The following is a 14,448-nucleotide window of genomic DNA, read 5'->3' as shown; positions in this document are numbered from 1 at the left end:
ATAAATAATGCAAAGTTTTTCTTTTAACACCGTTTTTTTGTTGTTGTTTTGTTTGTTTGGTAACTTACCCGATTCTTTTCCATTTCTGGTGCAAAATCCTCAAACCACAAACCAACTCAGAATTTGGTTAAATAAAATACCAAAAGTCAGAAAAGATGTCTCAAATCCTTTAATCAGGACTCCAAATGGTTCTTAATAAAATACAACTGGCTTATAAAGTTTATCACAGTTTTTACAGTATCCAAAGTGTACGTCTGAAATTAGATTGCAGAGGAATGACAAGGTAAAGGCAAGAAGCCAGTTAAATAGTGTGCTAAGGAAAATATCTCCTGATACTACAACAATATCAGTTTTTACCCAAAAAAAAAAAAAAAAAGCAAGTCAGCGGTCTAGCAAAAAGAAAAATCTCTCACCTCATTCTTTTAAACACTTAAATATACATATTTCTGTAAAAAAAAAAACAACTCAATACATAAGTTTTGTTTACAAGTGCACCTGGAGGAAGAACAAACGAACATTTATATCCATTTGCATCCAATGTCGTGCTTGTTTTAAGGTCTACCTGAATGGCAAATCTTAAAGACCGTCTCCAAGACTGTCAAAATTGAATCCCCTTTGAAATCATCCATCACATCAAAGTCCAGTGGCTGTATCAAAGGGGACGCAAGCTGGATTTTGACCTCTCGGGACCACAGCTTTTACACTCATGCGTCGAGTAAGCTTAAGGGTGAGGCTCGTCTTCTGTCTTTAAAGGGACTTGGGTTGAATTTCCGCTCTGGGTTTGACGTCATCGTTTCTACTGACGGGTGCCAGGGGGAAGGGTGAGGCTGGCCATCAGGTCGTGAACAGATGCAAATATGGTGCACTCGCCTGGGAGGAAAAGAATACAGTCAGTGTTAGCAAAGCTGTTTTACATCTAATTAGAATATTCAGTTGGAAAAGGTTTAGGTACAGTAAATTATTCAGTGCTCGTCAGCTGAGGGAGGCCAGAGTCTCACCCTGTCTGGCAGGATGCAGCTCATTGAACCTCTTGAGGATATTAGAGACCAAGAGTGCTGCGGCTCCAGAGGAGCTGTGCTGTCTGGGGATGTCAGCCTGCTGAGTGAGGCCTGTGGCCATGTCGTACACAATGGGTACGATAATGCTCACTGGTTCCTGGGGTACCGGGATGCGCTGGGTCAGCTGCAGCTGTGGGACAAAACAGACCAAATACAAAGGGTGAGGTGGCTTCAACATATTCATGTTTTTTTTTCTCTTTTCCATCAAATGAAAATGAAGTACATGTTTCAAAAAGGTAAAGCACTGCAGTGACTTACAAAGAAAAGCATTTTAGATTTGAGCACCACGGCAATGGTTCCAGGAGGAGCGATGGGTGGAGCGCTGGGGGGGATGGTGAGGCAGAACTGGACATTCCACTTCAGCTGTGCAGCCTGGTCAGGGAACTGCAGGAGAAGAAAAGGCTTATTCATGCATTACCTTTCAAACGCAAAGACTATTAAGTGGGGGTTAAAGGGGCGGTCCAAATGTGCAACAACACTCCATATAAAAGAAGTTCCTCACCAATTCAAGCTTCATGATGCGCACACAATCTCTAAGGATATTAGTGGGTGCACCCAGCAGCTTAGTGAAGGCATTCAGAGTGTTGTACTTAAAGGGAGGACCAGCAACCTAGAAGGGAGGACAGCAGTAGATGGATTAATGATTAATGCTGGTGTCTGTTACTAGTCATATATCATATAATATTCAAACTATGTTTTAATGGATACAAAATAGCAAGGGATTGTTTACCCATTTTTATGATCAGTTCAGGAAAAATCAATAAATAAAAACATGAAGACTTACACGGGTCTCGAAGAATCTCTCCAGCACCTGAAGTTCTTCCTGGGACCAGGGACCTGTGTTTTCTGGAGTGACTTTGAGCTGCAGCGTCTGGTAGTTATTTGGGTTGAGAGCCACACGGCACTTGAGCACTTCAGTTTTAAACATGATCACCCCCGGCTCGTTAGAGTTCACGATAGTTAACTGGAGGAGAGGAAAGATGACACAGTGATTACTGCACTGGGGAGGGGAAAAAACCCCCAAACAAAAACAAAAAAGCCAATCGGGCAGTTGGTGAATTTGCATATACAGACTTCTTATAGCCAACATGACTGAATTCATATTTCAGTTTAGTCTTTTACGTGTCATCCTATATTTAAGGATGTTTAATCTATTACAATCCTTAGGTATACCAAAACACTTTACAGAAAATGTTAATTTAACATAAAGACTCATGTTAATCTATAAAATGAAAATGATCCAATTACAACTGAGAAAACTCATGTTGGCTAACATGGCCTTGCTGCGTGCTTCCATAACTCAGTGCACAGTGCAGAAAGGATATCATTTAGGAAATGAAAGACAACAGACTGATTTTTGGCTCTGCTCGTCACTCACATTGGCTTCCTGCTGGATGATCCTCTGTAGGTGCCGTCTCATAATAACTGAACCCAAAAAGCGCTCCAGAGGTGAGCAGAGGTAGCTTCCTGCCAGGCCGGGCACATGGCAGGGAGTGGGGGAAGGGAGCAGAAGCACATGCAAGGCATTGTGGGTGAGGATAGTAGGAATGGAGGCAGCCCAGGGGCGCTGAGGTAGCTTGCGGGGTGGAGGCATACTGGTAGGCATGACTTGTGAACCTAAATCAAAGACAGAGACACATGTTACAAAAAATAAAAAATAAAAATACCATACCATACCATACCAACTTTATTTCTAAAGCACTTTAACATAAAACCAGGGTTTCACAAAGTGCTGTACATGTTAATAGCATACGTAAAGAAAATTAAAATGAGATACGATAAAATAAATAGATACAATAAAAAATAAAAATAAAAATAATATATATATTTAAACTCTATTTTTACAAAGTGTTTGTCTTTAAATACAAGGATACAAAGACAATGTGAGGCAGTACTTACTGGACCCAGCACGTGGAGAATTCGGGTCAGGAATGGGTGAATTCAACGAAGGGTTGCCAGGGGACATGCCGTGGATCCTTGCCCCAGGAGAAGGCCCTGAGACCTGGGGTGAACCTGGCCACTGGTTCCTATTGGTGGGAGACACCATGGCATATGGAGAGCTGGGGTCTAAAACACCTAGGTTAAAGGAGAGTCAGTCATCACCATCACATTAACACTTCTCATACAACAATAAATATAATCAGATGAATGAAAAATAAACCACTGTGTGCCCGTGCTGTGTAGACCATTTGTCATATGTCTGTTAATGTCTGCAGCCTAGAAAAGATATTCAGTCCAGCCCGCTCCAGCCCATGCCCAGCAGAACAAAATTACTACCAGGCCAGTATTTATCCTGCTGCTTACCGTGGGGACTGGCAAAGCTGGTCTGGCCCATGGCTATGCCCAAAGAAGACGGGGACGGGGTTGGCCCGAAAGGAGAAGGTGCCCTTAGAGCTCCACTAGGGGAGCCAGAGGCATGGATGTTCCCTGCACACATCCGCACAACACACACGCACACACATCAAAGGGCTCATCAGACTAAAGATGACAAGTACTCTTTACACACACTCACTCCATGTGCACACAAGCTAAAGCTGGGCGGAAGGGCTATAGACTCTGGCTGGCGGGCTGAGATGGAGGGGAATGGAAGGAGCATGACTAAACGCATGCTTTGTTCCCTTTTGGCTGCGAGGTGTGCATGTTGCAAGAGAAACAACTGATCGCATGGTTTCACAAAATTAAAATGGGCACACATGGTTGTGCAATCGCATTCTTTTTGCATAATTTGCTATTGCAACAAATGCATAAGTCAGCGGGGTGGCTGATGACACAATGTGTGGTGAGAAAACAATGCTGTATGGCAGCTTAACAAGCTTATATGACACAAACACTTTACTGCAACATTCACACAGGCACAATTAAGCAATCAGTGTACGATAGGTCCAAATACCTGGTGATGGGGTGGGCATCATGGATGGTGAGGGAGTAACGTTAGCATAATAATTGGGTGGCGGTGAAGTTAGGGGAGGATATACCCCTCCCGGACCACCTCTCATAGTCTGTGGTTGTGGTTGAGGCTGCAACTGGTTCATAAGACTGTCCATAACATCTACACCCACAGGTGAAGGCGGGTTGTCATCTTCATTGACCGATCGCCTGCGAGCATCCTGATTGCTGTCTACAAACATGTTTAGGAATGTCTAGAAAGAAGAGAGAGAATAAATTAAGAAGTAAGTACCTGTACACTGAATTGGATCCATTTTAATGTCTCAATCTATTTTAAAGTCATTCAACATCTGGGAAACTGGCTTATTTGTGTGCTTGGCAAGAGTCAGACAAAAACAGTGATAATTTAGCGTATCCCTGCAGCAGAGCTGGGCTGGGCATCCTTTTCTCTAGTCTTTACAGTAAGGAAAGCTAATATGGTCCAGGAAGTGGTTTAATATTTAGCACCCAATATTTAGTGTCCTTTCAAGAGGTCACAATGCTTGTAATGACAGCTTCAAGTGTAATGACTTTTTGTGTGGAAGTTCAACTAATAATTTAAGCTTAAAGGACTTCTGCTGCATATTGTCTGTTACATTATTACTGTGCCAGTGTGTCTGGCATACCTTTAATCCTGGAGCAGGATGAAAGCCCTCTACAATCTTAGTGTTGTCAAAGAGACTGTAGGCTCCATCTCGGATAGCAACCACTCCGCGGCTTCGGCAGTAGATGTCGATGCAGTACATGTTTCGGAACGCCAGTCGGATGTGTGTGGGTGACTGGGGCAGGATGGAGAAGCACTGGTAGGCAGTGTTGGTGCGCTGGGTGAGGCCCAACATGGGCACCGTAGGTAGCTTGTTGATTGCATTCAGAGGAGCCTGTGTGTCTGAAAGGACCTGGAGAGAAAGAAAATGTAAAAATTAAAAACATTTTTTCATTTAAACAAAAAGCAAATACATTAATTTCAGGTAATTATTCATCCGCTGCCACTCGCAAAATTCAGTTCCTCACACGTAAAATCAGGACGCAAAGCAAGTATTACACTCACGAGAGTGTCTACTTGGCTTGTGCTGCAGGTTTCACTTTCACCAGCAGCTCTGCTCTCAAACCTGAATTCTCCTCGTCAATGACTCTCACCTGACAGTTTGAGGGGCGTCGCTCAAAGAAGGAAGGGAAGTAATGTGAGTGGTCACTTTCAAAGTAAGTGTTCTCTGATTGGCAGGTTGAGTTTTAACTGCTAAATTCAGTTACACCATGTCAGCAACGTGGGCACTGTTTTATACAGTATAGGATTACAATTTGGAAAAAAAAGTTTGGAGAATCAACGGCTGATTTATTTAAAGGTGTATCAGCCAAAGTACTGAGAACTGGCAGTGGATTACTTTAATGCTGAAGAAATCTTAAAATAATAAATAAATTAGAGGATCCTAATAGGCACGTTTTGAAGCAGCCCCATCCAGTCACAGTGCATGCAGTTACCTCGCTGAAGACTGGGCAACTTTTTTTGGTAGGAAAATATGCCTTTGTTTTGGCTGTTATTCTAAAATCCTAGATACTGATCCACCCTTACTCTCCGGATCCTCAGTTTCTGTTCTATTTTTTTAATTAAGTATAATAAAGTGTGAGATATTGTACTACAGCCTAATGGTTCAGGAGTGCGGAGGCTTATCGCACAGATCTTTAACTTGAATACAATTCCATAAGCAAAGCAGTGTCACAGTGGGCAGTGTGGGTTTGGATTTTAATCGGGTACGACTGATAGAAGAAATAAATATGGTTCAGTCTGATGTATTTCTCCTCCACCTGGACTAAACGCACAGCTTTTGAAGGTCTGGGTAAAGCACTGCAACTCAACGGCACCACAGTGCTGCATGTAATACGACACTGCTGCATTCACTAAGCCACACCCAATGTTTGAAGCAATCCAATCACATCCTTTTGATTTTATTTAATTTCAAATCGTCCCTTAATCCAGCTCCAAAAAGTGCATGTGTTCATTCCGTGGTTACATTTTGTAACTGGGTCACAGTGTACCTGTAGCAGCTGCATCACTTGTGGGTTTTTGTTGAACATCTCTTGAAGCTGATGGAGGATGATATTATGGCAGTTGGAGCAGCCAGAGTTAGGCCCCACAGTTCCCAGGGCGAGGTGGAAACGCTGAGTGCTGGAGTTCCACTGGATGGTGACAGAGCTGCCCTTGGTGGTGCCGTAGCACAGCACCAGCTTACGGTAGTTATACAGCCGCACCTCTGAGAAGGTACTCAAATGAGATGGCATCTCTAGAGGGGGGGAATCATAATGTGCAGCTACGTTAAACAGGTGTACATGTGACAATACAAATCTGGGATTTACTTTTCGGAAAAAAACATGCACTCACCTGGCAGTGCACGAGAGAAGGTGAGGACACACTGGTAGAGCTGACTAATGGCATTCCAGTCGTTAAGGAACATCTCAACCACTTTCCGCCCGCCCACTGGCTCCGACAGAGGGTTCTCATAGGTCAGATACACGTGTCGCGTGGAGGCTAATACAGCAAAAAACATGGGGTTGTTTAGAAGCTGGTATATGAAGAAAATACAGATTCCTTGCTCTCAAACACTAAACGCATTTTATTCTTTTTTGCTCCAGTTTAGAGCCTTTTATGGAGTTACAGCTGCTGTCTTTGCCATCTAATTTGGACACAACATCCATAAAAACACTAATACTACAGTTGTTTCAAGACTAAATCAAAGTATATAAATAAGACTTTGTAAATGCTGTGCACCTTGCTCCTTACTATGGGTGCTGTTAAGAGGACAGTTAGCCAGCACCAGTTCAGCCACCCAGGTTCTGTTGTTCCTGCCCTGCAGGCGGAAGGTGCAGTCCAGTAGGGAACGCTCTAAAGCTCTCCTGGTCTCCTCTCCTACACCTTTACAGGGAGGAATCCTGTAAAAGAAAGCCCAATAAACCGTGGAGTCACTGTGGAGTTTTCACTTTTCCTACAGTTTATAACACTTTAATTAAAATAAATTGTGTCAATATGTGTCTCTATTATAATTACTTTATTAGACGTATTGCATGACTGCTGCCATCTCCTTCCACTTGGACGCCCTGATTTGGAATCTCCATGTTGGACATCTAAAAGGCAGAGAAAGGGATCCAGCATCAACCAGAAAACACTAAACTGGGCTTGTCTAATCACCACATGTGGGAATGATTCAAAGTATCCAAGCACTCTGAAGTACCTCTGCTCTAAGGCCAATAAAAGGCATGTTGATATCACACATTGCAACTAGGTGAGCCAGCTCTTTGTTGAAGGCACACATTTCTCCAGACCGTTTAGGCTTTTTTGGCTCTGGCTCCCCTTGGTCTCCAACAATCTACAGAATAACAGAAACAAAAAAAATAAATAAATAGCCCACACTGAAAGGACATAATTGCAGTTTTAAGTGTCCAACTGACCACAAATGTTTTTCCCTAGCAATGCCATGCCACACATAAGAAAATGAGTGTGTGAGTGGGTGATGAAAGCAGTCTGTGCAGCTACCTTTCTCTTAGTCCCAGGCTGAGCCCCTCTCCCTGTTGTCGAGTCCTGCACAAGGTGCTCTAGATTGGGTTTGAAATGCTGCAGAAGCTGCGCGCACATCGGTCCATCATCTCCTTCCAGCTGAGACACTGACAGGAAAGAGTACTTGTACTGCAACGCTGTGGGAGTGCTAGGCACTTCAAGCATCTCCACTATCTAAAAACAAAACAAAAAAAATAGATGTGAGGAAAAGATTCAGAGTTGGAAGGAGGATATAAAAATCTAAGTAACAGAGTTGTTCGAGCTCAACGTTTGTCGGTAATGTACTGGCTGAAAAACTCACTATGTAGTACTGCGGTAGCCGCGTGAGCTTGATGAAGAGCCTGTGTTTTGACAGGCTGCCGATGGGGTGAGAAGCTGAGTTGGAGAGGTGAAGGACATCGGTGCACACAGTGGGAAGGTGTTTCACAGACTGCCGGCAGCGCTGCTCTCCCAACCAGAACCTGGCCAGAAAGAAAGAAAGTGTCAGTCTTCATGAGAGCTGAGTTGCAGAAACTGATACTCACTGACCAATCACTGTTCACTCGTGCAAGACTCACAACACAGACAATTCATCTCAACACCCATCATCCCACCAGCTGAGCCAAGTGTTGCTACTGACTGCAATTAGTCAACTCTGACAAGCTACAGTCAGCCGTCAGACTCCATCTCCTACTACTGACTCCTTTGTGCATTTGCATCTTTAATGTGTGCTAACAACACTTTGTTCTGTTAGCTGTAAAGATATACTGCTCTGACTTGTATCTCTGTTTGATGTGGACTTACTTCAGTTGCTGAAGCCATGAGATGATGCGCTTCATATCATCGTTGATGGTCTTTTCAATGTCATCCAATATGGACTGATCTATAGAGAGAGAGAGAAAGCACACCTAGGGTTTTATCTTCAACAAAGGGTTGAAGGTGTAGGCTCATTCTAATAATGTGATCCACATTACCATTAAATAAATACATGTTCCTATTGTAATACAACACAAACACAAGCTTACCTAACCCATACAGCATTGGCTGGAACATGCCCGAGTGCAGGTCTACGAAAATGTGTAGACACTCTGAGCGGCCGCAGGGCTCAAGTATTGGAATAACAAGTGTAGGTAAAGCAGTCTCGATGAATGCTGAAATAAACAAACAAACATTTAAGTGTACATCTTTTCACTGCGAATGACTCAAAGGACTGGTTGCAGATACTAGTTGACAGAAGGAGAATGAAGTATGTGTGAACGACAACATCTCTAAGTTTTTTTTAACTCATGACCACAAACACTCATCAGTCTTATCTGCAGCCTGCTGATTAAGTCTGGCTGCAGTTGATAGAAGGAAACAGAAGTTTGAAAGGCTTTGCTAAATAAACACGTTTGAAGGGATTAAAAATAAATAAATAAATAAAAAATGAGGAGTGGATGCATACAGTTGTCGCTGGGATTGCTGGTCTTTAGAATTGCCTTCAGTTCCTGCAGCTTCTGATGTGACCGGGCATGCACACTGTCAATCAAAAGCTTCTCCACTGACAGGTGATCAATCTAAAATGTAAAAAAAAAAAAAAAAAAAGTAGAGAGGGGGAAAAGTTATACTAAACTGGAAGGTAATTGTACTGTAAAACAGTGAAAATACTGATATTTGTGTGAATTTCACCTTCATTGCTCTGTCCATTAATTTGGAGTCACAGACAGGGAGAGGGGGCTCATGAGAAATTTGTAATGGCTTCGATCCATCTGATTCATCGATCCTGATAGTGACCTTATGTACTGATGCTGTACCCGTTTTCCTACCCAAAACCTGCTGACTGGAGAAACAGTAAAAAAAAAAAAAGTCAGCTTGAGCCTCTCTCTGTGTGACTGTTCATGTGTTCACGCATGTGAGGGCCGCTTATAAGCTCTTACTTCCAAACAGAGAGTGTGAGGTATTTCGCTGGCACGTATCTCTCCTCCTGCACCAGGTCTCCCCAGCGCTCTCTGATCAGCATCAGAGTCTGAGAGTGGAGCACTTCTAGCTGTAGCGACAAACAGAAGGAGTCTGGCAACAATGAGGTTAAAGAAAACACACCGTGGGAAAATACCGGGCCAGGTGGGTAGAGGTAGAGTGATGTACCCATCTTCCCATTAAAATTCAAAACACACAGTCCAGTAGTAAAAGAGGTATCTGTGCCTCATACAGACTGCTCTTTGACATGCTGGGGGGAAAAGGCGGAGCAGAGATGTACTGATTAGCATTGTGATAAGCACAGTTGTGCTCAGCTCGCATGCTTGATTAAGGACTCTGATTAAAGTGAATACTGCTCACTAACAGTTTTTTTTTACCTCTCTCTGCATTTAAGCTACACTTAACCAAAGACTTACAACTGTCTGACACATGGGAACAAATCGGCACTATTACAAGATATCATCTACACATATGCTCGCTCAAGTGATTTTCAGGTTGACAACATAATACTTGTATTTTGCAGAAAACTGAACAAAGAAAAGGACTATTTTCTTCACTGTGACTTTAACAAGCCCACATCTCTCAGGGAGGTTAAAATACTGAAGCACCTGACCTGGATGGGTGACCTCGCTATAGTCAGAACAGTGCTGCTCTTTCCTTGTCATTAACAAAAGGCTGTTTTAGTGAAGGGGGGACTACACAGGATTCACTCCTGCAGCTGTGTTTCTCATTGGAATTCTACACTCATCTGCTTGACCGGTCAATACTCTATATGCTCCGACACACACTCCCGCCCTACTGCAGCAGTTGAGAGCAGACTGGGATAAAAGCCAAGTGGATGCAGGCAGGACATACACACGCAAACACATTTTCTGTATGTGTAAATGTGCATGTGTGTGGTTAAATACAAAGGAAAAAAAGGATACGCAAGCAGTTGTACATGTCTTGAAGAGGCTTTTCATCAGCACAAAGACGTGCCTGGACCAACTCGTGGATGAAGTTCACCTGCAAACTGTGGACCAAGGCTCGGCCATCTGTTACAATAGAGCGGGAAGGGGGATGTGACAGAAAGACAAACCAGTTGAGTCCATTAGCACTCGAGTACATTATCAATCAGTTTGTGTTGGAGTGAGTGAGTGCCCCCCTGTCCCTTTACCTCCAGTTTCTTTGTCCTCCACCAGAATATCTAACTTCAGCAGCCTCCAGGGAATATCAGGGTCATCCCCCATCACGGTCAAGGTGGCCTCGAACTCTCCTTCTACACGAAACTTTACGCGCCCATTAGCTACATAAACACACACACAAGATCTTTTCAGCACAGATGAAAATAATCTGATTAAGACATGAGAATGGTGCCAGTTAAAACACCACACAAACTGCTTACCGACTGTGAGATTTGCTAGCTGAGGTGGCAAGTCTGTGGTGACAAGGCGGTGTCGTAGAATCTGATTAAGCTGGTTCAGAGTGGTCTGCTTCTCTGCCTTGGTGATGGGGTCTGGAGGAATGATCTTATCCTAAGCAAATAGACACAGAAACAGTTGAGCTCACATACCAAAAAGCTTCAAGAGAACAAGTTTTAGCTACATCCATCATTTCATGCAGGGAAAGAAGTCCAAGACTTACTCTTATGCAGGTGGGCAGACGCGGGTACGACCCAGTGGTGAGCACATCGATGGCAAAGGGGATGGCAAAGCTGGGCAAACGAGCATGCACCAGGGCCTCTCTGGCCAGTGATGCCAGTCTATCAGCTGTGTCTACAAACAAGATGGTCTGCTGGTCCAGGAAGCTGGAGATCATCTGTTACCATGGAGAGTTCAGCATAACTTAATGTAGTGCTCTGATGACCAGAATGAATGTTAATAATAATTGTACTAATCCACACACACAACATACCGCACACTTCTCCACTTTTCCTGCATTGCTCGCCCACTTCACCAGCGCCAGGAGACGGACGAACAGCTGCCTAGTCCGGCTGGCGAACTGAACGATTTCGATTTTCCTAAGGTGGGAACAGCAGTCTTTTGTTATGGGTTTTAAAATATGACACAGTAACTAAATGTGTGAGTGGATAAAGGAGAATGAATGAATGAAATGTGAGAAAACAAACATACCTCTCCATGTCTGTTTTTCTGGGCAGCCTGGAAGAGCAACAAAAGATCTTTAAGCATCATTTATTAAGCTCTTGAACTCAAGACCTATGTCCTGTCAAATGATCAAATTATGTATCCTTGCTCTTTACAATGAAAACATTATTCATAATAGTATTTCGGTCAAAGGGTACTAATATATTAACTCTATGGGAGCAATCAGATATTCATCTCCAAACATAATCACCGATCCTGGCTCTATATTCCTATAGTCATGTATTGTTTACATGTACGCCCTTAACATATCAGCAGTTACCTGTGCTGCTGTGCTAATCGTCTTTACTGTTAAAGCTTTTTGCTCCTTTGAATATAAATATAAAACTGTTGGTCCCAGTTTGATGAGCCTGTTAGGCTTTCTTTTAGCATCTGGAAGACGAACATCCTCACAGTTTACTCAAGTTAGAAGGTTAGCCCGCCAGGTCAACATCACTTAGCTCTGAGGCCTGCAGCAGTAAATGCTACTCACAGTTCCGCCAGTGTGGTGATTTCCTGGTAGGTCCTTTGGAGAAGAAACTCAATAAGCATGCTGAGTCGGACCCCCGGTGTACCCGGGGCACCGAGCGCTGGTGCCTGTGGACCCGAAACAATCATACCTCCGACGTGAACGAGCGGCCCGTCTGAGCCGATCTGCACCGGAGCCATTTTACAATGACGAGACAGACTCGTTAGCTACGCCGAAGCCAGAGCTGCTACACCAAACTGCTGTAGCAGCTAACTGCTTCAGAAAAGAAGCTTTTCTGTCCCTCAAAATGTCCTTGCCCAGATGAGGTTCTCCGCACGGACTCGTTTTTCTTGTCCAGAAGAAAACTCAACAAATAGACAAAATTTGGTAACTCATTATAGAGAACAGTTAGTGCCGCTCGGCCGCCATCTTTTCTGTCGGGTCTGATCGCCTAGAAGGCGGTCGGACAGAAAACCCCGACAAGACCTTAGAGGAACGACAAACAGGGACACCGCACAGTCTATGCGTTTGTTTCCAGAGCAAAAGCACGAGTTTGACATCTGCTACAATACTGTGAAAACTGTGCACAATGTTTCGTGTTAACAGGCTCAGCTTGAAGGCAATTCTTTGTCTCAAATTATTATAATTAATAATAATAATAATAAAATATTAATGACAACGAAACGCATTCTGAACAAGTCTCCCTTTTCTGTTTAAGACAAATTCTACTAAAACAACGCTGTTTAATACTACTCATTTAACCTATTAAACTCGTAATATCTGATTGATAAATAGAGTCTTCCTAATATCTATTACATGAACTTAATCTGTCAATAGCTTATTTATAGCGGTAATGCCAAAATTATTCTGCTCAATTCTCCTTGTTTACACCCCTCAGAAATACAAATATATTTACATAACCTAAATAATCTCATATTTATAAATGTATTTATATATTCTATGAACATTTCACAGTCTTTAAATGTTTTAGGTAATGTGCAATATTCTCCTGTTTAACTCTAAATGTTTACATATCCAGATGTTTATATAATCACCATTTTTCCTGTACATTTCATAGTCTGCAGATGTGCTAATGTGCAATGTCCTCATTTACAATCTTATTGTTTACATCCTTTAAACGCAAAAGCACTTTTATACATATGTACGCATATGCAGTATAGGTGTATCTGTTATCTCCATGTTGTTGTTGTTCCTACATCATCATATAAAATGTTGGTCCAGGATCAACGTTACAACTGACCAATCGTGTTGTTGTGATGTCATAGCTTTGAAATGTGGTGGGAAAATTAAAAAAAGAAAAAAGAAAGAAGCTTTGTTTACATAAAACTATCTTCTGAAACAAAATGTACAAAATTTAAAGCGTTATATTTATCAATGTATGCAATTTAACAAATATATTATCAATTTGCTGTTAGCCAAATTTAGGTTAATCCTGTAGCTTTTCTAGTTTTTAATAGCATTAGCTTACTTCTTGGCTAATGCTAACCGAATGGCCAGACAAACAACAATGCTGTGATGAAGTAGGAACAACATCAGGGGATGTCTGATCATATAATTGTATATGGATAATATACATGTATATGTTATACTTATAAACATTTTATAAATGTCAGTATATTTATCTGTTCTTCTATTTTGTGCACCATCTAATTGAGTATAACTGTTATTTATACTCTCTCACATGCATACAGCCCCTATATAAATTAATGGTCACCAAAATTTGTATCCACAATGACGTTTTCTTTAACTCATCACTAAATACAGAATAAAGAATCTGAAGAAGTTGGATCGCATATTTAATATACTCTGTTCTACTTTGCAATTTAGTCTGTTTGTTTATAACAAACAGGTAGCACTGTATGAGCACTCTGCATCGAAGTTTGAGGTGCATATGCATGTAGCTATTGAACCTTATATGCCTTATATGGGGTGGCTGTAGCTCAGGTCAGCAGAGCAGGTCAGCCACTAATCAGAAGGTCGGTGGTTCGATCCCAGGCTGCATCCTGGCTGCATGCCAAATATCCTTGGGCAAGATACTAACCCCGTGTTTGCCTACTGGTGGTGGTCAGAGGGCGCGGTGGCGCCTGTGTCCGGCAGCCTCGCCTCTGTCAGTGCGCCCCAGGGCAGCTGTGGCTACAATGTAGCTTGCTATCGCCAGTGTGTGAATGTGTGTGTGAATGGGTGGATGACTGAATGTAGTGTAAAGCGCTTTGGGGTCCTATGGACTAGAAAAGCGCTATACAAATGCAGGCCATTTACCTTATCCCTTGCATTAAGCCACACACAGACAATTTACATATAAAGCACACAAATGTTATCAGGTGAGTCTTCAAGACGCCTTGTCTGTGAAAGCCAGCTTAAACAGCAGTGAAG

The 14,448-nt window shown here is 42.6% G+C and overlaps 1 protein-coding gene across 3 annotated transcripts; it reads right to left on the bottom strand.

Moving 5' to 3' along the window:
* Positions 1-154: 154 nt before the first annotated feature.
* med14 (mediator complex subunit 14) lies at positions 155-12,529 on the bottom strand. Of its 3 annotated transcripts, none has more exons than XM_026145147.1 (29): positions 12,079-12,529; positions 11,577-11,603; positions 11,359-11,464; positions 11,089-11,262; positions 10,850-10,979; positions 10,622-10,750; positions 10,392-10,499; positions 9,426-9,558; positions 9,178-9,328; positions 8,954-9,065; positions 8,535-8,660; positions 8,314-8,392; positions 7,832-7,991; positions 7,510-7,704; positions 7,208-7,342; positions 7,024-7,100; positions 6,748-6,908; positions 6,361-6,507; positions 6,018-6,262; positions 4,610-4,879; positions 3,949-4,198; positions 3,363-3,485; positions 2,958-3,134; positions 2,437-2,675; positions 1,843-2,022; positions 1,561-1,668; positions 1,317-1,442; positions 999-1,188; positions 155-870 (listed from the first exon to the last, which is right to left on the bottom strand). In XM_026145147.1, exons 1-29 carry the CDS (start codon positions 12,252-12,254, stop codon positions 797-799), a joined length of 4,308 nt encoding a protein of 1,435 aa, XP_026000932.1. In that variant the 5' UTR covers positions 12,255-12,529; the 3' UTR covers positions 155-796. The 3 variants fall into 3 exon arrangements, with proteins under 3 accessions (XP_026000932.1, XP_026000933.1, XP_026000934.1); XM_026145148.1 differs by having other exon boundaries at positions 6,760-6,908; XM_026145149.1 differs by lacking the exon at positions 3,363-3,485 and having other exon boundaries at positions 12,079-12,528.
* Between the last annotated feature and the right edge of the window lie 1,919 nt (positions 12,530-14,448).

This window comes from Astatotilapia calliptera, chromosome 16 (assembly GCF_900246225.1).
Source record: "Astatotilapia calliptera chromosome 16, fAstCal1.2, whole genome shotgun sequence".
Lineage (NCBI taxonomy): Eukaryota > Metazoa > Chordata > Actinopteri > Cichliformes > Cichlidae > Astatotilapia > Astatotilapia calliptera.
Note: the sequence above shows the minus strand (reverse complement) of the source record. Positions and strands in the feature narration are given on the sequence as shown.